Genomic DNA, 25,238 nt, shown 5'->3' on the forward strand with positions numbered 1-25,238 from the left:
AGGCCTAGAGGGGGAATTTACGACAACCCTGCGAACAGGAGGCCCTGATCTGTGGCGGTCCAAAAGAGGTCCTTTGCGTGGAGAGGCATCTTCCACAAAGCCCGGTACTTTCTGCATCAAAGCAGACCCCCAAAGCATGGCCAGGGCTGGGGGACGCTGGGAACGGTATTCCAGCACCATCTGTGGGGAATTTTGATCGCTGTTGCAATATTTGGGAGGAAGGTTAAACAGAGACACTTCTGCAGAATAGACCCGGGACTTTAAAAACCACCGCTCCCGCGAGAGGAAGTAGCTTTCGTTAGAAACAGATTAAAGCTACTTTGAAAAAGGACAGATATTAACATTAGTGACACTGAGACTTCAGCTTGTATCCTATTAAAAAGCTAAACTGCCACAGGGATCTATTTCTAAACGATTGGATGTGATTGTGATTCGTAATACAGGATCTGCCCTTGCTCACCCTCACCCCGCCCCCACCCCGACAGATGCCAGTGTAAATTACCCATAGATTTAAAAACAAAACAGGTACCCTTTCCAACACAGTTTGTTTGGAAGGACGTTTTCATTCCTGTAGATTCATCACTAGAGTCACATCTGCTGTAAATCCTTTCCATTTTTATCCTTGGACAGCTCAACCAAACTCCAGTATGAATCTCCAGGCCGGGTAGGGAGAGCGGAGAGCTGCCTTCTTCTGGCATTAATCATCTGCGTGGTCTGATGGCTTATTTTGAACAACAAAATGTCCTGGACAAGGCAGTCAGGACATCTGTTTCAAGCACAAGAGAAGCAGCGGAGGGGCTCACACAGTGTGTCTTTGGGGCAAAGAAAAGTCACAGGCTGTAGCCTCTTGTCTTCTGTTAGGGCTTTGGGCTACAGGACCACAGGGAAGCGTCCACCTTGGACTATTCCACCTCAAGCGACCATGACAGGCTATTGCAGACATGGTGAACACATGCTTCCTGTTCCCTGATGTGCGCCCCATGCAATTAGCCAGCCAAAATCTGTGCTTTTCATTCCAACCAAGGAAGGCAAGTTTCCTATGTACAATGAAGTTCTGGAGACCTGCTCCTTCCCCAGGTCTTGGGAACAAAGGCAACTGGAACTGGGGCAGGGACAGCTAGTGTGATATTCTGCTGGCTAACAGAGGAGAGGAAAGGCTTTAACAAAGCCCTGGAAAAGAGCCCTGAGTTCTTCTGGGAGTTGAAGTCCATACATCTTAAAGTTGCTGAGATTAAGAAGCACTGCACTAGCCCATCATGGTATCATTGTTTACAAAAATGTTTCTAAGCATTAGAAACTAAAAATGGGAAGTGAGGAGAGCCCAAAGTGAGCTCAGCTTACCTGCCAGAAAAGATGAGAGGAAGTCGGGGCAGGATGGAGCATCCTGGGGGTAAAACAGGTCTTTTATGACTATGATTTTGTGAGTGAGAAACTTTCCCCTTATTGGCTGCCATTTTTCAGAGCAATGAAATTCCAAATGCACCAATTCTTTCAAAGTCCTGGAATTCTGCAACAGAAACTGTGCTGCACAGAACCCCCTGCATGGTTGATGCCATATAATCAAAAACCATTTCTAACTTTCATGCAACTTAACAAAATCCAAACAGATACAACTCCAGGTTTAATCCAGTAAGAATGATCAGGGCAAAAAATCCTAAACAAATATTTCAGTAAATACCAGGGGACCAGTGAGTTTCAGTATGTTAAAGCTTACATTATCATCTGAAGATGGGACAAAAATTGAGAAATTGAGAGGTTTTGTTCTCTACTATGACTTGCTTAATTGGAGGGGGGGATCTTTTTAAAATATCTCTTTTCAGTATGCCCTAAATAAGCACAATAGAAAGCAAGCAAGCTCATGGCATTAATAGGTAAACCAGGTGACTGTGCACACAGACAGACCCATCACACACATTCATGGGTAGCAAGGATGATTCTGTCCAGATGTGCTCCAGAAGACAAGTTGGACCATGAGAGTCTAAGCTTGCCCTTTCTCAGCCTCTCTCTGCTTACTGCTGTGAAATCTCCACAAATCCAGGCCCTGAAGAGCCAAGATGTTCAACTTGATCTGCCTGGGAAGATTCTCTGGCTGATGCTGCAATGGCCGGTAAGCACATGGGTGAATGTGCTTAGGAACAGGGTGGATCAAGGAAAGCAGGTGCTGCTGAAAGTTTTGATATGAGCTGCAAAATGGTCTCTGGCAGTTAATCCAAGTGCTAAAGATGGGGCGGTGTCCCCTTCACCTGACGGGTGTCCTTTCCCTCCTGGATGCCTTCACCTTCTGGCTCTCCCCTTCAGCTCAGTGGAAGTCCTCTCCTGGCCACTGCTTGGATTCTGCACCGCTTTCATGGAAGCTTGCAAGGGGCCATCTCCTTCTCTTGCGTGCTGAAGAAGACAGCTTTACCTGAGGTCCCAGAGAGGGGGAGAACCAGGCCAAAAGCAGCCCCCTGAGAAGGGAGCAGTCAGGGCAGAGCCAAGAATGAGTTCTTCTCTTTCCTTCCCAACATCTCCTCAAATGAAGAACAGAGGCCCAAGGATACGGGCCCCCACCGTTTTATGGGCCCCCACCACTTCCCTCCAGCAGAGAAACAGAGTAGGGTGGGTTCCAGATGTTATCCCTCTGGGGCATTGGCTAGACACCACAGGCAAGCACAGAACTGACCATCTTGATGTTGGAATTATCAGGGGTCAACTCAGCATTGTCTCACAAGCATAGTAAAGGGGGTTTCTCTAGTAGATGCATCTCTATTGTGCTTATGTCATATGGGTCACCTGATTTCCACTTCCTCCTCCTTCTTGGGCTTGGGGATTAACAATTTCCATTACCCTTCTGGCAGACCTGCAAGCAGGAGGTGCTGCAAAATGCAGCTCTCATCCTTTCCATGTCACTTGCACGCAGACTTTCTATTTCCATAGAAAGTGTCTACAAAGAACCAGTGATGATTAAATGCTTTCTACTGTGAACCTACCTGTATCCAGATCTACTGAATAAATGTAAGCTGTCTCTATTTTTCTTCATCTAACTACAGTGTGAAGACTGAATTTATTTCTGAACGTAATTAAGCTTAATGTGCAAGTTCCTTTTTTTGGTTCATGCTTCTACTCTGCAAGATTGCTGTTAGCTGCTTGGCGTTCCTTTATTAACCTCTAAAAACTCCATCACTTGCAAGGCTTCCACTGCTGTGATGACCAATAAAACACAGATGCAGCCAAGTTCCCCTCTCCTTCAAGTGAGAGGGAAGGTGCCCGCTGAGATCTCCATGCTGAAAAATTCCTCAAATTCTGGAAATAGAGGGATGCTTGAACTAAATTTTGGCCCCCTTCTATGAAATCAGCCTCTTCATTCTGACTGCATACAGCTCAAGGCATTTGCACCCCCCTCTCCATTTAAAAAAGCATTTAAGAAGCAGGGAAGTTTCTAGGCTTCACAGAGATATCCTGCCCCAAGATTCCTCACTTTATGCAAACCCTAGATCATCTCTTCTCTTGGAATTTCTAAGACTCCCTAGGAAAGCATATGGGGCTGGGCTAAGCCATTGCCAGGGCTCTCTCCCCACTAGGGATGGGTCTCAAGCTCTGGGGAGCAGACTTAGGGAGACACTCTAGTCCTCTCAAAGATCTCTCGGTAGCTGAGAAGACCCACTTGGCATGGCTAAAGTCTCCCCCTTGCTCCACTTAAGAATCTCCTGGTCCAGACATGGCTCCAAGGCCACCCACACCTTTTTCCCACCCAGCCCCACTTTTTTTCCTCACTTCCAAACATCTTGGCTGATGAGGAGGTCTTCAAGGTAGGAAAGCTGCAACTCCTTTGCAATAAAGCCGACGAGGCCAGTTCCATAATGCAGAGGACAATGTTGTTGGCTTGTTTTTAGCTTAGCAGGACGTACACAAAGTCAGAATGGCTCGGTGCATCTTTCCCACCTGGACAACCTGCAGAAGTGGACTTCCAACTCCCAGAAGTTGCATCCAGCATGTCTCTAGCTGAGAATCTGGGGAGCTGAACTCGACATACCTGGTGTCGGAAGGCTCGGGACCACATTCCAGCAAAAGTTTAAGAAATTCTACTGGTCTCTCTTCTGATATATCACTGCCCATTTCTAGAAAGTACAGTAAGCCATTTATTCCTATATGTGTTCTTGCCTTATTCACACAATTCTACACAGAGGGGAGGGAGGAAAACCATTATTCTCCTTTTATTTTCTTATGACAGAAAAGTCTTTTATGGAGGAAACCACAGAAGCACTGTATAAGACATAAAGTAGCTAGCTTGCTTTTTGCTTGGCAACAAGCGTAAACCCAGCTATTGTATTTTTTTTATACTGCGGCTTGTGCCTTATCAAGTGTTCTTTTTAATACAACTTTGTTGATTGAACAATCATTAATTAACTATGGTTTCTTCAACAAACCATGGTTAATATTGTGGCTTAGGCCAATCTGTGAACCCAAACTTCCTGCCTTCTCTAAGAGTAAGATCCCAACTTTTCTGATAAGAAGAAAAAGTGATTCATCCTGAACAACTCAGCTGGCAGGTGAGGATCCCTTGAAACCTACCCTGGTCCTGGCAGTTGCAAGCAGCAAACTGTCCTGAAAAGGCCTGCTTAGATTCTACAGGTATTTTCCATCCCCTTCCCCATGACTGCCCTCCTCAAACACCCCTTCCACCTTTCAGAACAAGGTCCCGGCAGAGATGCTGTGCTGCACAGAAGTCTTGCCACTGGGATGAACCCAGATTCAAAAAAGCTCCTTCAAGGGAGAAAGGCACAAGCAGAAAGGTAATTTACAACCACAACTCCAATTCTTTTGTGTTGGGTTCTTTAAAATGTTTTTATTTTTTGCCCTTTTACCCACTCCCTTTCTTTTACACTAGACAAATATGTAGTAGAGCGTATTTGTCTACCCAATCATCTATTAAATATTGCTGTTGTTCAATTGTACTTGATGTTTTGTTTTATGGTGATGGATGCTGCCCAGAGTCACATTTGTATGGGTTGGGCAGCGAAATAAATTTCACTCACTCACTCACTCACTCACTCACTCACAAACAAACAAACAAACAAACAAACAAACAAATAAATAAATAAATAAATAAATAAATAAATAAATGGATTGGCGCCATTTGTGCTCCTGGGCGCCCATCTTGGGCATCTCCCTTGTCACCAGCCAAGCTCCTCCAACTGACTGCTTTAGCTTCTTTTAAATAAAATGGAACAAACATGGGAGTCTACAGTAGCTTGGCGCACAGGTAAAGCACTAGCTTCTAGCTTCATCTTCCTTGAAAAAAAAAAAGAAATCCTTCTGGACCCCACCAAGAAGTTCAGTTCTGGAGTCAGACTGGATGGTGGGGCTACAAAAATATTATTTACACACTGGTAGCAGTCCTGGGAGACAGGTCCTCCACTCTGGAGTTCAGGAAAAGCTGAGCTACAACGCTGGGCCAAGAGACTACACAGCACATCTACTTATCCCCATCCCAAGAATCTGTTCAAACTTTGCATTTTTTTAGTTTTTCCTCTCTGTAACTGGGACCAATTTCAAGGAATGTCCAAGTAAACCTGTTTCGACCAGCATGGTGCTTGCATGTTTGCATGGAAAATGAGGCTCACCCAGAACAGATGTTGCCACCCTGCAGGCACACTGAAAGGACTCACCCTCCAGGTCCAGCCAGCCCAGACAAGGGTGCCTCTGCTCATATGGATCAATGGCTGTTATGACTTTGACGTTCTCCATTTGCTACATTCTTTCAAACAAAAAAAAAGTCTGCAGCCCTCTGCCGCTCTTCAAATGTGAAGACACAGCAATTCAGCTTTGTCCTCACATTTTAATGTGAGCAATATAAATCATTATGAACAAAACTATTGATCCCAAGCAATGAATACTATACCTTTCCACCCCTTAGCTGTCCTTTGGAAAGTGGAAAGGGAAAGGGTCCTTCTGGCTTGCTGTTCACACAACCTGCTAGTCCTAGGCCAGGATGAAATCCAGGGTGCTTGCTGGTTCAGCATGTTATGGGGATCTCAGCAGGTGGTGTGACCCAGGCCATCCCGCATCTTCAAATGCTGATTTTGGACTTCACCTCCCAGAGGCCTCTCACTCCTGTTCTACCCTAAAGATCCCAACATGCAAGCAACCAAACATGAACAAGGCTCTCCACCCACTTTCAACCAAATGCCATGTGGGCGGAACTATTTGTTCTCCAAACCGGCCATTCTGGCATTTGGGTGCCCAGAAGGTTCCTCAGATACTCCTATTACCACTGGCTGGGTTTTAACTGAGGCCACTGGCTGCCTGGGGTTGTTCAGGGAAGCCATCAGGGCCCACAACGTAGACATAGTGTCACACAGACAGGACTGACACTAGCTGGTGTGCAAAGTGTGAGCTGTACAAGGGTGCCAGGTTGGGGGAGGGGAGTACCAGTTGCATGTTAAAAAAAAAATTCAAAACCCACACAGCATAGTTACATAGAATGAGACTGTCCAAGAATGAGGAGATACATTCTGAATATCTTAAAAAGTGGTTTGGCGTGTGTGGGGGTATTAAGTGGAATTCTGCACAAGGGTGCCTTGTATGCCAGCCACGGCCCTGCACACGGAAGTTGAGGAAACAGACAGCATGGAAACCCTGTTGAAAGTATCTGAATAAGAATAAAAGGAGAGGGACACCGTTCCGAGAGCTTATTGCCAACCACCTGCGCAGGGAGAAGATACGGGTGAGATCTTTGGGCCTCAGATGACGGAGTCTTTCAAAGAGGCGTGCAATAGTGATAATGGAGGACTTCAGAATCTGACTCTGCTGAGAGTCAGAGATCCAACAAATTCCTGTCTTCTCTCGCTGACGGCTTCCTTTGTCAGGAGGCGAAAGAAGGAACGAGAGGGTCTGCTATCCGGGCCTAATCCTCACCAGCAGAGGAACTGGCTGAGAAAGTGAAGGTGCCTGGAACCTCAGGGGAAGCGGTCGTGTTATCCTTGTCTCTATGATACCCGGAGGAGAAGGAGCTGAGAAGAGTCAGACCTGCATCCTGGGCTTCAGAAGAGCAGGTGTTGATAAGCTCCAGAGGAGGAGGGTTGGATCCAACGGCTCCAGGAAGGACGGGAAGTCCTACAAAACGGGATACTGAATGCACAATTGCAAGCAATCCCCACAAGAAGGAAAAATGGGAGCAATCTAAAGAGCTCCATAAGATGCTGAAGAGAGAAAGGGACATGAAAAAAGGGAACATATCCGAAGTAGAATAAATTTCCAGAAGCAGCAAGAACTGTGTCAGAAATGCTGAAGTTCAGAATGACCTGATGCTTGTAGCTTTAATCCATGAGCAATGGATTAAAACTACATGGAAGTGGGACAGGCTACCACATGAAGTGTGGAGGGTTTTTTTAAAAAAATTATCTTGCCTTTATTATTTTTTTATAACTAACTCAAGGTGGTGAACATACCTAATACTCCTTCCTCCTCCTCCTATTTTCCCCACAACAACAACCCTGCAAGATGGGTTGGGCTGAGAGAGAGGGACTGGCCCAGGGTCACCCAGCCGGCTTTCGTGCCTAAGGCGAGACTAGAACTCACCATTTCTTGGTTTCTAGCCCAGCAACTTAACCACTAGACCAGACTGGCTCTTATTGAGTTCTCCTTCACTAGAAGTCTTGTAACAGAGGCTGGATGGTCATCTGTCAAGGATGCTTTAGTGGATTCTGCATTGAAAAAGGGGTTGGTCTAAATGACCTCTGAGGTCCCTCCCTAAAACTCTAGGATTTTATTAAAAGGACACACAATGCGAATATAAATTTTATTATTATTTGTTAGTAGTTGGGAAGAGCAGGTTTCTTCCTCGCCTCTTATTTCATTGTGCTTATACCCTGTTTTCCTTCTACAATGCACCAGTAGCACGCAAAGTCCTCCATGTAGGCATCAGTCTAATCTAGATTACTTTGGGGCTTCTTTGTTTCAACCTTTTATGAAGTGCCAGAAAGCCCGTATTTCCTGCTGTTTACAAACAGCTGTAATACATGCTCTTTGGTACACAGCTTCCTGTAACATTCACTTTTTCAGCACAATTTTCCTTGCGCGAATGTCTTTCCAAACAGATCCTTTAAAAAAAAAAAGGGTTTCTGAGTAAACTGGGAATTTGGGTGGATGTACCCTTTGCTCTCACAGAAATCCACGGCAGATTTCTTCTACATCTCTGTCTCTCCACTGTGGCTTTCCACAACAATTCTGCAATGTAAAATAAAAAAGTGACATTTTAAATCACCATTAACACAAGGTTAAATTACAGTTTACTTGACAATGATTAAATGAATAAGCCACTATTGCCTGAGTTCACCCAACATGCTAAACTGGGCAGGTTCACACACTGAGCAGAGCCCAAACCAAAGAAATAATTTCAGGGTGGGTGGGGATCCAGATAGCCTCACTGCTCATCTGTAATTCAGGGCACCAAATTTCCCAGGGCTTTATTTCCATTAAAAATTCGCCATCCTGCCTCAGTGACGATGCAAATTGTCTACTCAAATTTCTCATTTGTCCTGGCAAAACGTTTGATGCAAGTAAAAGTTACTCCGTGCAAATTGTACTTATCAAATTAGCCAATTCAAAACACTCGGAAACCGGCATCCCTGCCTAACACTCCCCACAGGGGCCGGGGCTCCTCATGTCGCCTTTTGAAACACGTGCCGGGATGGGTGGGAGGGTTGCCCAGGAGACAGCTGGCAACACATGCCTTTGCACACAACTTCACGGAGCGCAGCCTTGTTTGGACTCTGTAGCCATGGAGCTCAACAAAGGCCAAGTCTCACTTATGCATTAACCGCTGCCCTTCACCCCCTGCCAGCCGGCACCCTGCCAAAATCTGGTATCACCCCTGCCTTGCTGGAAGAGGCCGAGAGCAGTCAGCTGACGTGGAGGCCAAGGCAGCTGCCGGCTGTCCTGAGGGCAATCATTAACCTGCCAACCCGGCCAGGTCCCGACTGGCCTCCTTCCTTCCCCAGCCTGGCACTCTCCAGATGTTCAGACAGCAATGCCCATAGCCTCGGTGTTGCAGCCCCAACAGCTCTGGAGGATGTTGGCACGCTACAAGGGGGGACCGAGGCTTCGGTGCCACCTGGACCGAGGAGGGGTGGGGGGGCATGCTGGCCAGAGCTCCGGCCTTCCTGTTGTCCACTCCAATGCTCTCACAAATCCTCCCTCCCAAGTACTGGTTGAGTTTCAGAAATGCAACTGCCAGTAAGTTTGATTTTCAATAGCTTTTGTAAACTCCCTTGGGATGTTTTTAAATAAAGACACAGCATAAACTTTTTCTAAGAAGACAGAGAAGAAAAACTACACTTGCCCAAAAGGCCACCTGGAAGGGTCAACTATGATTTTTCGTGCACCAAAACATGCCGAACCCTCAGGAAGATGGCACCGTTGTTGCCTGGGCTCAACATGGCTCTGCCCAGCACTCCGAGGCTGATCCATTAGCAAACCCCTGCCATCTGGGGACCAAGCAACGCTTGAGCCACTTCCCTCTTGGCCCGGAGGTTAACTGGAAGGGAGGACGCGGCTCCCGCCCTCCAAAGGCAGGCCTGCACAGGCTAACCGTCCTGAGGGTCGGGCTGGGCTCAGCATGTTTTGTGAACCCAGCATTCATGTCTTGCAAAGTGTGGCTCACACAGCCTAGCACAATGTGGGCAGGCAGCCACCATGGCTTCTTCCTCTGACTCGGCTGCCTTTGGAGTCCACACAGCCGATGCCCGCTCAATTTGATGCAGGGGGCAATGCTGGCTGGGGGTGCTACGAATGGTGGTCCAACACCTCCAGAGAAGGATCAGCTGGAGGAGGGCAACCCAGCGGTTTCAAAGGGTTTGCACCACCTGTGCGTTGCCAAGTGCAGAAGATGCCTGCCCGCCTATTCCCACAGGGCTATGGACCCAGACTTCAGGAGGGCATCCCCTTTCGCTTCTTATAAGCTTTGTCCCATTCCTGAATTTGATTTTACACTGACGCCTTCATGAAAGGCAAACGCAAGAACAAGTACAGTCCAGGAGATGGACCCCTAAGTGGAGTGCTGGAAAATGTCCGGTTCTGATCTTGCCTCTGCTCCATAACTTTGATGCAGGTGAGACCACATCCTACTCTGCAGGGCTGTTTCAATTACGGATGGAATCTCTGCATCAGGCCCTGAAAGGTGAAAAACCACCCTGAAGAACGCTCTCGCCCAAAAGGTCAGCTCCAAAACACAAGCATGTGCATGGATGTGCGCTCTCTCTCATGCTCATGCCCCAACGGTAGAACGAAGGGAAGGCTGCAGCTAAAGCAGAAGAATCAAGCGACCTGAGGGGCAATCACACCCCTTCTGCCTTCACATAAGAGCTCGGCTGGGCTGGGCTTCCCAGTCTGAACGGTTCATCCATGGAGGAAGATACCAGGCGGACGGACTTCCTTTGCCTCGCCCATTGGCCCAACTGCTCCCAGGCAGCGCTGGCCCTGGGTTTGAATCTGCCCTGGCCAGCCTTAGCAAGCTGGCAGGGCGCAAAGATGCCGTGTCTCCTGTCCCACTGGCACCTGCCCACCCTTCTGAGGTGCACCTGGGGAAGGACCGCGAGGCAGCCCAGAGTAGCAAAAACATAAAGGGCAGCGGGGCCTCTTCCCCCGCCCCAACTGGCAACTTATGTAACTGCACCACTGAACACACCCATATGGAGGAGATGGACGTCGTAGCACCAAGCCACCTTCTGAAGAAACTTTAACAGGGAAAGGAAAAGAGCCAAAGTTTTTCCAAAGAGAAACTCATTTTCCCAGAGAGCTGTTTGCGTTACGCTTCAGGCAACAGATCCTCCCAGGATTCAGCTGCGACGAAGTGGCTTTTCTTTTTTTAATTCAGCAGAACAGCTGCCCCCCCCCAAAGAAACGCAGGCTGGCTGGGGGATGGTGGGTGTTGCGATACCCCAAATCTGGAGAGCACCAGGTTGGGGAAGGCAGTAGTATCCTCATACCACGGATTTTCTGGCTGTTTCTGAAAATACAAAAAGGTTCTCAGGGGGTTGGATGGGGCAGAAACAGGATATTGTTCCAGCAATCTCAGAAGGATTGACTAATTGATTGGCTTATTTCTGAACCCTTCTTCCTCCCCAAAGACTAATCTACAAGAAAAGAGTTGCCCTAAATAAAAGCATCCCGATAAACCAGTTAGAGTAAACAACACTTAAAAAAAAATGCAGAAAAGCAAATGGAGAGGCCGCCTTCACAGGACTCCACTCCCAGGGCTATTATTATCCATGAAGAGTCCCTCATCCCAGTGGGGGGGGGCGTCAAAAATGTGGTTCAGGCTCTGACCCGCTCAGACGGATCTGGGCCTTCAAGGAAGGAAAAGCAAACTGTTAAAACCCAACCTGGAGAGTTCTGTGGGTGTGCACACTCCTGTTTACAGGGCCATTAACTCCAACGCACAGGAAAATGTTACACCGAGCATAAAGGGGGGAGGGCACGTTCAAATGAATGTTCTTGAAGATCGCCTTGGAAAAGCTCCGAAAGCGCTCTGCTTCAGGGCCAGGAGCGCCTGCAAGGCGGAGTCCCCACCCAGCCCCGATTCAGGGCTAACAAGGCAGCAGGTGCCCCCGAAGGGCACTAAGTAGCCTCCTGCCTCCGGAGGTGCAGGGCTGATCCTGTGCAAACGGCCCATCCTGTGCACCTTTGCGAAGCAGGACCGGAGCACGCAAGGAGCAGCTGCTGGGTCACGCAAAGCTCCACATGAGGATTAGGAGCACTAGGCCTTATTAAAAATTTGGCCTGGCTTTCATAGCCCCAGAGGGTCAGTATGAAAACATGTTACTGATGATGACAGAGGTGAGCATAAAATAAAACGGGGCCCGCTTGGGTAGCCTCCTCTAGGGCCAGACTCCTCTCAGCCCAGGCAGCATGGGGAAGGCTGTGCGGTGCGTTGGGTTGCATAATGAACCATTCCACAAGTGTCCCCTTCATCTCTGAATGAGTGTCTGTCCTGGTCTGGCTTTTTACTGTCAGCCTGTGCATCCTTTTTATGAGATGCAAAGGCATAGCAAGAAGACCCCACCTTGAGAAGAGGCTGCCCTCTGCTTCTCTGGGTGAGCTGCGGCTCTGAATTGGCTTCCTTCCAGTCTGGGCATCCCTCAGAGAACATATGAGCAGGAATTCCTTGGGAAAAGAAGGCCTTGTCTCCCTTGATAGCACAAGGGCTTCCTGGGCCTTGCCTGGTATATACACACAAATCCTCTTTGAGGGGCGGTGACAAAATTTGAAATATAAATAAATAAATAAAATCGTATAACTCACATAAATGTGTACAACTTTTCCAAAGTGTCCTGAATTAGATTCTGCCCTTTGGCCTCCCCAGATGTTATTACAGGAATTCTTTTAAAACTCTGTGGAACCAATGGGGAGGAATGGGGAAGGGGGGGCTAGCCAGAGAAGAGATTTCAAGGAATAAAGCTTAAGATTGCCGTTCTGTTTTTAGCCAAAATCCCTCATAAGGACCAAATAAGACAAGGTCTTTGATTTAACCTCGATTCCTGGTTTCCCCCAGGACGTGCTTGTCTTCCCGGTCTACTCTACTCTACTCTATTCCATCCAAGAATGAATGAGCTTCAGAGTCTACCTGCCAAGATTAATGATGAAATAAGGTGCAATATTTTTCCAGATCAATTTCTGAAAAAAGCAGGTGTGTCTTCAGGGAGTGGTCAAAAAAGTAAAGATGCCAGCCATAGAGGTGCAATTAAAGTTTCACCTGTTTTTTATCTGTCACAGAGTCAGAAGGAAGCCCCATAAACCTTCTTGAGAAATACACAGACGTGGATGTACAGTATTGTTTTCTAGCTAGTGTGCAGAGGGACTACGTATTAACCAGGGCTACCTACAACCATTTGCCCACGGCAAAAGCCCCAGGTGGTCAGAGTAGGAGCCAGCCCATCTCAGAACGATTAATTATCGTAGAAGCAGGGGCAGGGGGCGTCAAAATCAGCGGGATAGTGAGCAACGCATAGTGAAGACATGTTCAAAAGGAGTGGGGCTTTCATCAAATTTGATCCACCAATGAATCATCATCCTCATCAATATTTAATAACTTAAAATCACTACAAAGTCATTGATGACTGCAAAGTTACTCCTATCTATCTATCTATCTATCTATCTATCTATCGATCGCATTTATATGGCTGCCCATGTTGAACAAAATATCACTTTGCGGGTATGCAGTAAACCAACAAAGATAACAGAAACAAAATAAACAATAACAGTTAAAAGAGCCAGTTTGGTCTAGTGGTTAAGGCAATGGGCTAGAAACCAGGAGATTGAGAGTTCTAGTCCGCCTGAGGCACAAAAGCCGGCTGGGTGACCTTGGGCCAGTCCCTCTCTCTCAGCACAACCCACCTCACAGGGTTGTTGTTGTGGGGAAAATAGGAGGAGGAAGGAGCATTAGGTATGTTCGCCGCCTTGAGTTATTTATAAAAATAATAAAGGTGGGATAGAAAATAAATAAATTAAACGAACAAACAAACAAACAAAACAATTAACTGGCACTTGGGAACTCAGATTTATTGCACTCTTCCAGAAAGAAGTGCTAATTGTCCCAACCCAAAGACCAACGAATAAGGTATTAATTTCTAAAAGAAGCTACTTTTAATATGTAATAATTACAGAAGGTGATGGCTATCTTAGAAGGGGCTTTTCTTTAAATGGTTGACAGCTGTAATAAGTGTCTTGCAGAGAAATCTAGTGCATGTTTACTCAAAAGTAGGTCCAATATACAGGTAGTTCTCAACTCATGACCACAATTGTGACCAGAACTTCTATTGCTAAGCGAGGCAGTCATTAAGTGTGTCACACCCATGACCCAATTTTACGACCTTTTTTTGCTGCGGTAGTTAAGCAAATCTGGCTTCCCCATTGACTTTGCTTGTCAGAAGCCAACTTGGAAGGTTGCAAATGGTGATCATGTGAGCCCGGAATGCTGCAGCCATCGTAAATACACGCTGGTTGCCAAGCGCCTGAATTTTGATCATGTGACTGCAGAGATGCTGCAATGCTCATAAGTGTGAGGACCGCTCACAAGTCACTTTGTTCAGCGCCATCGTAGCTTTGAACTGTAAAGGTTGCCTATCCTAAAATACTCTCAGACTCACAAGCAAGAGCTTAATAAAATCTGGTTTATTTAAGAATAGTATGCAAGTACAAAGAAAGCTGAGAATGGGAAAAGCGCGCCAAATGCAAACTAAAAACCCCTCGGTACAAACAAGATCCCTCCCCCCGTAGAATCTTCCCAGGCTCACAATCCCAGGTGCTCCCAATGGCTTCTGATGGGTCACTAAACAAATGGTCGTAAGTCAAGGACTACCTGTAGTCTTATTCTCAGACGACTCTGCACAGGTTGGTGGCAGTAACTAGCAAGCAGACATGGGAGAAAATATAAATACATAATCAAATCTAAATTTATATCAGCCCTGGGGTAAGGCTAATAGCACCCCTACGTTCTGGACAGGAATTAGAGGTAGGTGGTCTTGCATAGCAGGTGCCTCTCCAAGGGGCTGTTTTACACATGACAGATAACAAACCCAGGTTTGCCACAAAGTGCATGCGTATCCAAAGGGAAATCAAAGACAACAGCCATCAGTTAAAAAAGAAACAGGTGTACACCAAAAATGCAATCCCAGTGGGGAAGGTCTAAAGCTAGGCACAACCCACCAACTGGCAGGTTCTGTTTACTGGCTCATGCACATACAGTCTGCCTTTTCTCTGACAGCTCAAGAGCCAAGCAGACTCGCCAATTTATTCTCAGAACAACAATCCTGAGGGATAGGGTCCTTTATTTATTTTTAAACAAACTGCCCATCTACTGGAATAATCTCTGGGCAGTGAACAAGAATAAAAAATACAATATAATTAAAACAAAAAAGCATTTAAATAACACTGAGGCCAGTCAATCAACCACCCAATTCCGGCTCCAAGAATATCCTACCCCAGTGCCTGGGGGAAAACCCTGGTCTTCACCGCTTTTCTGAAGGCCAACAGGGTTGGGGGTGTCTGTATCTCTGGGGGGAGGCTGCTCCACAAAGCAGGCACTGTGGCAGAGAAGGCACGCTTCCCAGGCCCCACCAGGCAACCCAGAGCATGTCTGCTTTGTCAGATCTAGTGGGACAAACAGAAATGGGGACATGGGGTCCCGCAAATAACCTGGCCCCATGCCCTGTAGGACTTTAAAGGTGACACCACCACCTTAAATGGTACCTGGAAGCCTACCGAGGCCCAGTGCAGCTCACACAGCAGCAGCGACAGACACACAGGGGCACCTGCTTGGGGAGGGGAGGGCAAAAAAGTCAAGATGGCAGCTCTAAACATGTGATCAAAGCTCCACCCCTTTATATGGGTGTCACAATGCATGAATGATTGTGGCAACCACCTTGACTTTTTTGAACTCATCCCTGTGGATACCCTGCAGAAAACAGTATTTGCCACAGCAACGTACACAGTAAATGTATAGACAATTATAACTATAATAAAGGCGACACTGGGCATGGTATTGATTCACTTTTTAAAAAAAAAACTGATACTCTAAGCTCCTCTCTTTATCATTCTCCTTCTCCTTCTCCTCCTCTAGTCATTCTCATCCAAAGATCTTGAAAACACAGCATAACTTAGATGAACTCTGATGAACTTGGAAAAAGCCAGAAAATTCACACTTTATTATCCATTTAACATTGGGAATTGGAAGAAAATCAAATTAAATATACAGTAAAAAAAGGTAATTTATTTTCAAATAAAAATCCACATCCCTAAAACACCTCCTACATCTGAAATGTTAGTACAAATCAACCAGTTTTTCAAGAAATTGTCCTTTTGTTTTGAGAACTGCAAGCCGTCCCCAGATTTTAAGTTGCAGATGTATTTTTAGTATTTATTTACTTATTGTGTTTATATATAGCTGGACTCTGATGATTCCTGGCAGTTTACACCATAAAATATCAAAACATAAAACCAAAATATTCATGTCTGTATCTTACACATTGAAGAATTGTAATGCCAAACAGAAGAGAGAAACAAAAAGCAAATATGTCCTTCAAAAAAGGGAAACATCTCCAAAAATTAATGAACAGAAAAGTAAAAAGCAGTCCTTTGTTTATTTGAGTAAATAGCAAAAGGAATCCATCTACCGGGCATGAACAGTTCATGCCAGTTTCTATTATTTCAATCAATTAGTTTAATCTGCTTCTTTCCAGCCATTCTGACCTATGATATAATTTGATTTGTTCTCTGCATTCTGCAATGTTACATCTTCCTTGGATACAAATATAAAATAAATGAACCATTTTAGCTATAAAATATCCAAATCTCTTTTCTGGTTCTTCTTATCTGTATCTTGTCTGTATCTTGTCTCCATCCATCCTCAACCTAAATGCTTTTGCCCATAAATTTCTACTGTTTTTTCCTTTCCGAATTACTTGCTCCATTTACATGCAAAGTTCTCTTGAGAAATTATGTATAAACAAAAGTACTGAAGCTGCAAAAGATCACTGATAAAGAGGTGATCTTGTTCTGTAGAAGGCGATTTCTCATTCTGAAAATACAAATTCTCTCCTACGTCCTGGAGTGCTCTTTCTTGTCCTGAAACAGAACTCACGAGTACGGGAACAGCAAAGCACCTGCGATAACCGTGGAAATTCAGGAACTTTTTCTAAGCACCAGCGTGAGAAGGGCCGAGAAGCGGCAGAGGCCCCTGAAAATGGCTCCTAAGTTTTGCAGAAGTTGAGATTCTCCTTGGCTGAAACTGCCAAGCCTTCATGGTCAGGCGCCAGCATTGCCTTGGACAGTGCCAACAGGCCAAATGCCCAGGCCCAGAGGGATGCTTCCACAGGGGCCCTGCTGCCCTCCGCCTTCTCGCGAAAGGTCCCGGGCCCATAAAAAACACACACACACCCCTTCCAAAGCTCCTCAAACATGTTGGGATGGCAACCGCTCGTTCCTGGCCAGCGCAGCCCCCGCTGGGTCGGCCCACGATCTTGCTTCCCCCCCTGTGACTATGCCAAGCACCGGTACGGCCTTCCCAGACCTGGGAGGCAGATTCGGGCGCTTCAAAGCAGGGCCAGGCTGCCGAGGGAGGTAGGGCCACTCCTCACGTGGGGGGGGGGGTCCTCAGCTGCCCCTCCAAAACCCCAGAAAACTCCCTTCCACTTGGGACCTTTTGCCTGAACAGGTGGGCCCCTGCCGAGCCAAGTCCCGTCTCCTGTCTTCCGTTTTTACAAATGTAACGCGGTATAATCTGATCCTGCATGCTCCCCATTTGTTAAATTAAAATAACACTTTTTAAAACATGAAAACATCCAAGGGAGAAAGAACTTGGCAGCTACCGAGGGCAGAATCCTCAGGTGCAAGGGGTGTCCACAGGGAATGGTAAAAAAAGACAAGATGTCAGCCACAATGTGCAATTGAAGCTCCTCCTGTTTTTCATGGGTGTCCATAAAAAACAGATTCGGTTCCAATCATACCCTCATGGCCCCCATCTTGACTTTTTTGACCATACCCTCCCACACCTCTGCTCAATAACCAAAGGCACCCCACTGCCAATCCCAGATGCCAATGCTTTGCCAGATTTCTTCAGCAGCGATGCCTGCTGGACGAATTGAGCAGGTGGTGCAGTTCCTGGAAAGTTCAGAGGCGATCTCTCAGCAACAAGAGGAAAGGTCTCCATTACCTGATCAGCCACTAAGGAAAATGGAGTGCAGCTCCAGCACAAGGAATGCTGTAGCCTTTCTTTACACAAGAACTCACCACAGTAAGCATTTTGCCTCAGCTGCCTCACCCAAAGCTTGTGGCTTAAAAAAAAGCTACCTTCCTTTCTATTCCTGCAAAAAACAAACTGGGAGAACCAAAATCTGGGTCCACGTGGAGTCAAGACCCTTTTGCGCATAACTATTTAGCCTTTCCCCCACCCATTGAAAGGGATCTGTATCAGGCTGCAGTTTCTCAGAAAAAGACAGACCCATGTCAAAGCACCAGGTTTGCACAAAAAAGGCTGACAAGATTTCCCTTCATGCATTTGAGTTGTCAGGTAACTTGCAAACCAAAGTGAACACAGACTATTTTATCCAGTATCTCTGTTAGTTAGTTGCTTGACTTTTCTATATTTTTAGCATATTTCTATTCTGTAAGTGGGTGCTATTGTGAAGGTAACAGTAAAAGGAGAGATATTTCAGTGTAAATTTAATTTCTTTACTTTAGGTAGACAAATGTAAATCTCAGTCTTACGGACAAAAGAGGAGAGAGGAAAATGTGGAAAAGTAAGAAAAAAAGAGCATTCAAATAATTAAAATGACATTTTCCTGTGCTGCCAAAACAGATATTCAATTCAGCTTTGGATGTCTGGAATACACTGACAAACTTTCCATTTTGTTCTGATTGCAAGCATGATACAGGGTAACGGCCAACTAGGCCTACTTCACAAGTGCGTGTATCCTGCAGACCCAACAATCCAACCCTTCACAATCTCACTTTTGTCTTTTCTGCAGATTGCAGACGTGCCTCACTACCCCAGCACAGGGCCCTCCAGCGGTGCCAAATTTTGCCTTCCACATAAGAAGCTGACATGCAGCTTATATGGTGGGCATCAGGATTGCGAGGCTGCCTAGATTCTCACCGGATTGCCCACCTTAGGCAAAGATTAGTACATCTTTCTGAAAATATCATGGCAGTGCAGAATTATGGGAAGTACTTTTCATCTGGCAAATAAGGGACTGCCAATCTGAGCCAAATTGCTTTTTCAAAAACCTGGACAAGCATTTCAATGGCAGCAAAAGGTTAGAGTATCTCAGATTTTTGCAGCTCGGACTGACAGCCACACTTTCCTCAAATAACACCATTTAAATGTTCTATTTTTAAAATTTACGTCATCTTCCATCTGTGCCCCTTTGGGGTCAACAGCAGCGCAGCCCAATGGATTCTGGGGCCCCTTTAAACTCATTTCTGAACTCTTGCCTTGTAAATTTCTCGCAAACGGATTAGGCGTGTCCCTTATGTTTCTGTCTTCCTCCTGTATGATGCAAACATTCCTATTACAACAGGCGGGAACAAAACTAAATAAATTAGGAAAAAATTACTGTAACTACAAGAATTTGGGGGCATTGCTGACAAGAAGTCCCATGCAGACCCCATTTCAGCTCCCTGGCACGACTAGCAATGAGACACGCTGTCTTGAAATTAACTGAGATTAGAGCTGAACTTGAAGACCAAGAGAGCCAGTCTGACCTAGTGGTGAAGGCACCGGGCTAGAAACAGGCAGACCCTGAGTTCTAGTCCTGCCTTGGGCACAAAGCCAGCTGGGTGACCTTGGGCCAGCCACTCTCTCTCAGCCCTGGGAAGGAGGCAATGGCCAACCACTTCCAAAAAACCTTGCCAAGAAAGCTGCAGGGACATGTCCAGGCAGTCTCCGAGAATCAGACACAACTGAATGGATTAAAAAGAAAGAAAGAACCAAAGAGACTCTGCACGTGCACCAACCTGATGAGCAAAATGTTTATGTGACCCAGAAGCCCAACAGAGCCAACGGTTTTGCCTCTAGTCTCTTTCCCGGGCTAAGGGGACCACACTCCCCAGCCCCTCCATTCCATTTACTCTCCATCTTGCTAAGCGAAGGCCAGCAGCTCTTGCCCCCAGAAGCAGGTGGAGATGTGTGGCTGGTCAGCCCCAGGGACAGGGGATGAAATGAGGCCCCACAGCGGAAAGGGGAAGTTTGCCTCCTAACCCCCAAACGCCTTCTGGGTCAACCAAGGAAACGAACAGGCCACCTTACGTTCTGGCAAAGCCAAGGCCGACTTCTTCCTGCCATGTTGAATGAACGGAAGCAATTCACTTGGGGTGGGGGCAAGGCCGTGGGCTTTCAGGGCTTTCAAAAGAGGCTGGATGGGCAAACTCACTGGCTACCCTTCCTTGGAGCCTCCATCCGCCTTCAGGTGGGGCTTCTGGGCTTCCTTGGAGTAAGACCAGGAGCCTTTGCGGGCCTGTGGGCCTTCCACCGCCCCTACTGTGAAGGAGGCTGGTTCCCCAGTGACTGCCAAGTTGGGGCCCTGCTCTCCAAGGGCCCACATTCAGGATCCCCCAGGGATGGGACCTCCTGACCCAACCAGCCCCCGAGGTCAAGGGGGACCCTTAACTTCAAGGGCTTCTTCTCCCCTTCTTGGCACGGCCCATATTCTGGGGCGGCTTGCGAGTCCTGAAAGGGCTGCCTTCTTCCCCTTGGCAACAGCCTATTCAGGCCCAAGGCCCCGTGCAGCGCGTCTGCCTCTTGCCCATTTTGTTCCCAGCTTGGGTCTGCAAGATACAGTGCCTCCGGACGCGGAGGGTCCATTTAGCCGCAAGCCAGCGGGGGCACACTTCTGCGCCAGGGCTTGCTTTAGTTCTTCCCCAAAGACGCGTCGGCCAGGGAGCCGGGAAGCCCGGGGAAGCCCGCTGCCCGGTCGCACCTCGGTATGCGGAGCGTGCGGGGCATCCGCGCGGAGGCCCCGGTGGCGGGGAGTTCCACAGACGGCCGAGGCCGGGAGCCGCAGCCCACCCCCTCCCACCCGCCGCTTGCCGGCCGCCCACCCCTTGCCCGGCCCGGTACTCACAGCGCGACGGTGTTGGCGGGGAAGGCCGGGCCGGGCGGCTGCTCAAGGCCCTTGGCGGCGCAGTCCACGGCGCAGGCGGCGCTGGCGACGGCGCGACAGGCGCACTCGGGCCCGCACGGCTGGCAGCCGCGGTTGCTGGCGCTGGCCCCGGCCAGCCCGCCGCCCAGCAGGCAGCAGAAGAGGCACCAGCGCGGCCAGCCCGGGGCCGCGGCGGCGGCGGGCGAGGCGCGGCGGCGGCGGCGGCCGGGGCAGCGCCGGGCAGGCATCGCTTCAGCGCGGGCATGGCATGGCCGCTGCGCCCGGGCCGCCCCTTCGCTCGCTGGCTCGCAGGCAGCCGCCCGCCCCCGCCCCCGCCCCCGCCTCGGCGGCTCCGCGCCCAGCAGCCGCCCTGCACAGGAGGGGACGGCCGGGCGGGCGGGCTCTGGCGGCGGCTGCTGCCGCTGCCGCTGCCTTGGCGCTGCGCTCCGCGCTCCTCCCGCAGCCCCGGCGGCGCCGCCCGCCAGCAGCATTCCTCAGCCCGGCTCCGGAAGGAAGTCCGGCCGGCGGAGCAGCCCGGCCCGATTTAGGCAGCGGCGGCAGCGCCGACCCTCGGGGCGGCTCTCGGGCTCAGCCTGCGGGCGACGGTGCTCGCGGCGCGGCGCGGCACTCCGGAGCGCGCCGGCGGCGCGGCTCCACAGGCGCCCGGGGGGTGCCCAGGCTTGCTCCTCCCGGGCCCCGGGCCCGGCCTCCGGGCCCCGCGCCGGCACGCCGCCGCCTCCCCCCACCCGGCCCCGGCGCCCTGGCCTGGCGGGCTCCCGGCTCGAGGTCCGGGGCAGCCTAGCCATCGGGGCGCAAAGGAACCATCGCTCGGGGCTCCCTTCCTCCGCGGGAGCCGGCCGCTTTGGGGAGCCGGGCTCTGAGCGCTTTCAAAAGGAGGGTGGGCCGCCCCCTCCCCAAAGGGGGCACTGGCGCCGGTTCGCCAAGACGAGAAGCTCGGAGGGAGGCTGGACAGTCCGGGAGCTTGGATGCAAGTTGTGTCGCATCCAAACTTAGAGTAAAAGTTCAATTTAAATGTATATCTAAAACTGTTGTGAAACAAAATCGGAAGTCATTTCTTTATACCTCTCTTCTTTTTTCCCTTTTGGCTTTGTTCTCTCATGCTTTATTTTATTTCCGTATCTGAAATATTAGTTCTTGTTCGTTTTTATCTTTCTTGTTTGAAAATTTAATGAAGGTATTATAAAAAAATAAAGTTTGGGATGGGCAGAAGGAGCTGGGAGCATCTTGCACTACTGCGCACTTTCGTGCACCACCATCTTGCCCAGTGGCCGAATTACCTTTGAAAAAGAATATTTGCTTTTATATGAAGACACCTGATTGAAAAAAACCAGTTTGATTTAGTTTAATGGAAGCTGCCTGAATTCCTAAAACCAGCAGTTCTGCCCAAGACAGGTTTGCTGTTTCTGTCAATCCAGTGCTGCGGGTGTCCAGAAGGCACCAGGTGGTTTGGGGAGAGGTGGTTAGAGGAGGCCAGTGGAAAAGATGGGAGGTCACCTTGCCTTCTCTACCGCGAGAAGGGAACCTACGCTTCCTGAAAACAACAGGTGCTAGACCTTCAGTCTCTTCCATCTTCCAGAGGGGCATTTACTGGCCATTTCTGGCTGATGTGGGACGCCTCCCCTCCTCCCTGGTTACCACTGTCATTCTCCTGTTGTCTCCCTAAGGCGATCATCTGGGGGTCAAAAGAAATCAGGCCATGATCCTGCAATGTACGTAAAAGACAGGTGGGGCTTTGATCCCGTGTTGCAACTGGCATGTTGACCTTTTTTATTCCCCCCTGCAGATAAGTTTGGTGCTTAAAGAGTTGGGCACAACAGCATGATGCTGGTGGCCCATCAGAAATGTACCATAACGCAAGACCTGCTCAGCCAGCAGTACTGTAAGAGCTTTAACTTTTTAAAACTGTTATTAAACATTAACAATTTAAAAACATTTAATTAATGTTTAAAAGCTTTATTAAATGTTGGTATTAAATGTTAACCCCCTCCCAAGTCCTGCTGTGCTGCTTCATCATGGCAGGCAGGGGGAGGGGTTCCTGGAAGCAATGAGCAAACTACTCCAGGAATCTATTCCAAGGGTGCGTACCCCCCTCAGGGTCACCCAAGGCATGGAGGTCATCCCAGCTGCCCAGCTGAAGCAAGCAGGCACTTCTATTGGGCAGCAGCAATACGGGAAGATGCTGGAAGTGGATTGTGGTTATTACTGACAATGGGAAAGGCATCAGACACATTCTGTGTGAGAAAAGGCAATGGTAAATCACTCCTGTATTTTTACCAAGAAAACCATGCACAGAACAGATACAGTGATTGAAGATGTCGTGCCGGAGGATGGGCCCCTTGGGCCAAATGGCACTGACCATGCTACTGAGGAAGAGCAGAGGATCTTCCAGAGTACCAGTGCTAGATAATACTTCCAGAACATCTCATTGCTGATGTTGCCATGTAGGAAAAGAAAATGCAAAGCAGCAAAGAGAGAATTACACTGGAACATGGAACTTAAGAAGCCTGAACATGGGAAAGCCTGACACGGTGAAAGATGAAGTGAACTGACTACACCTCGACATCTTAAGCGTCAGTGAATGGAAATGGGCGGGAGTTGGACACTTTCAGGCAGAAGATCATACTGCTTCCTGCTCAGGACATGGAAAACAAGGAATGGCATGTGTAACAACCAGTATGCTCGAGCATTCACTCAATGACAGTTCAGAGGCTTGCATTCTTTTAACTGTTTTAATGAAGTGAAGCGTCCAATACACAAAGTTGCGAATGGCTTTTTCCTGTGCATTCTACAGTTTAAATTCAAAAAGCCCCTAATTCTCCCCTTACTACCCACAAAAGCATGTGCCCCCTCCCTGTACCAGCAGATGGCCTGGATGGTATATGGCAGGATGACCTTGGGCCATAAACACCTAGCCCAAACAAAATAATTCACACTCCAGTCCAGCTCCCCCTGCCTGCTGGCGACTCATAGTCTGCTGACACGGATTTGATGAAGATGGATGCAATTCCGATAAGGTGTTCTGGGAACATCTGATAGGGGAGTCTGACAGCATGGTATTCATAGTCAGGAAGGATTCAGCAAAGTTAGTACTTGGGTGCAGTGCAGTCAGTGACTGAATAATGTCAATCGGACTTTGCGGAAAACCTTTTCGCATGATGATTTTTCAAGTTTATGCTGCAACAGCTACTTCAGAAGATGAGTTTTATGGTCAAGTTCAGTGTGAAATTGACAGAACATGCAAGCAAGGTTGTGGCTGGAGACTTGAATGCCAAATTGGAAATATTAAAGATGAAAACATAATTGGATTGTTTGATCTAGGGAACAGAAATGAAGCAGGAGAAGCATTTACCAGTTTCTGACAATCCAGTGATTTCTTGGATTGCTAACACAATCTTCCAACAATCAAAATGCTACTTATATGCGTGGATGTCACCAGCTGGAATACTCAGAAATCAAACTGATTATGTTATTGGTACAAGGAGGTGGAACAGTTCAGTTATAACAGTGAAGACATGGCCAGGGGTTGACTGTGGAACAGACCACGCACTGCTCATGTGTCAGTTCCAAGTCAAACTAAAGCAGAAAAAGCCAACCATTTTCCTCTATATGATCTTGAGCATATGCCCATCATTTCCAAAGAGAACATCAGGAATTACTTTGAAATTCTGAACTTCATAGATAGGAAACCAGAGGACCTGTGGAATGCATCAAAGAAGTTGTTATAGATGAATGTGAAAAGAGCCTGTCAAAGACCAAAAAACAGAAGAAAGCACACTGAATGTCAGAACAGAGGAGAGAAAATTGTCAAGAGGAGAAGCTGAAGTCAAGAAAGACAAAGATCTCAAGAAGGAACTGAACAAAGAATTTCAGACAGCTGTATTGCACGAGGATTTGAAAAGCAGTAATACAACTTCTGTAAAGACATCAAAGATGAAAACAGATATAGAAAAACAAGTCTTCCAAAAGATCTCAGAAGGAAACACAGAAGGAGGTTCCAACCTCAAGTTGGTAAGCTGAAGGATGCCAATGGACAGGTAATAACTAATTCAAAGAAGATTAAACAAAGATGGAAGGCATATGCTGAAATTCTGTAGTAGAGAGGGCAACATCCAAGATTAATTCACCTTAAATGGCAGATAGTTTCAAATCTTCCTAGGAAAAAGCAATCCAAAGGAGAATGAGTTGTTATGACTTTTCCAAATGATACTATTCTAACAAGCTAAATTAACCTTAAAGTAAAGGTCAAAGAGAATGTGCTGCTGTTCCACAGGATATATTTATTAATAATCAAACTTAGCTCCCAAGCTACCTTCATATTTATACCAAATATTGATCCCTAAATTCAAAAGAGCTTTAATTCTAGCCCATTTTAATATGTTTCCCACAGCTGTTTTGGAAGGGAAATACCAGACTATTCCTTCTGAAGCACAATATTGTTATAGAAATCATGGCTCGTGTTTTTCTTTAGGGACATTCATCACCAGCTGTTCACCTTTCTCTTATCTAAATTTCCAGGGCATACTGATAACTACTTGTTAGGCAACCAAGATAATTTTGTCTCCTTAGAAGTAGCACAATTTTGTTACATTATATGTTCTACCC

At 47.6% G+C, this 25,238-nt stretch overlaps 1 protein-coding gene across 1 annotated transcript in view; it reads right to left on the minus strand.

Annotated features, from left to right (window-relative positions):
• Positions 1-20,995, minus strand: part of PKD1 (polycystin 1, transient receptor potential channel interacting) — a 148,976-nt gene extending 127,981 nt beyond the window's left edge. The window contains exon 1 of the mRNA XM_063314827.1: positions 20,598-20,995. Coding sequence (XP_063170897.1) covers positions 20,598-20,863 — 266 coding nt within the window. The 5' untranslated portion in view covers positions 20,864-20,995. The remainder of the gene's footprint in view (positions 1-20,597) is intronic.
• Positions 20,996-25,238: the final 4,243 nt, after the last annotated feature.

The sequence above is a fragment of the Candoia aspera genome, chromosome 14 (assembly GCF_035149785.1).
Source record: "Candoia aspera isolate rCanAsp1 chromosome 14, rCanAsp1.hap2, whole genome shotgun sequence".
Classification (NCBI taxonomy): domain Eukaryota; kingdom Metazoa; phylum Chordata; class Lepidosauria; order Squamata; family Boidae; genus Candoia; species Candoia aspera.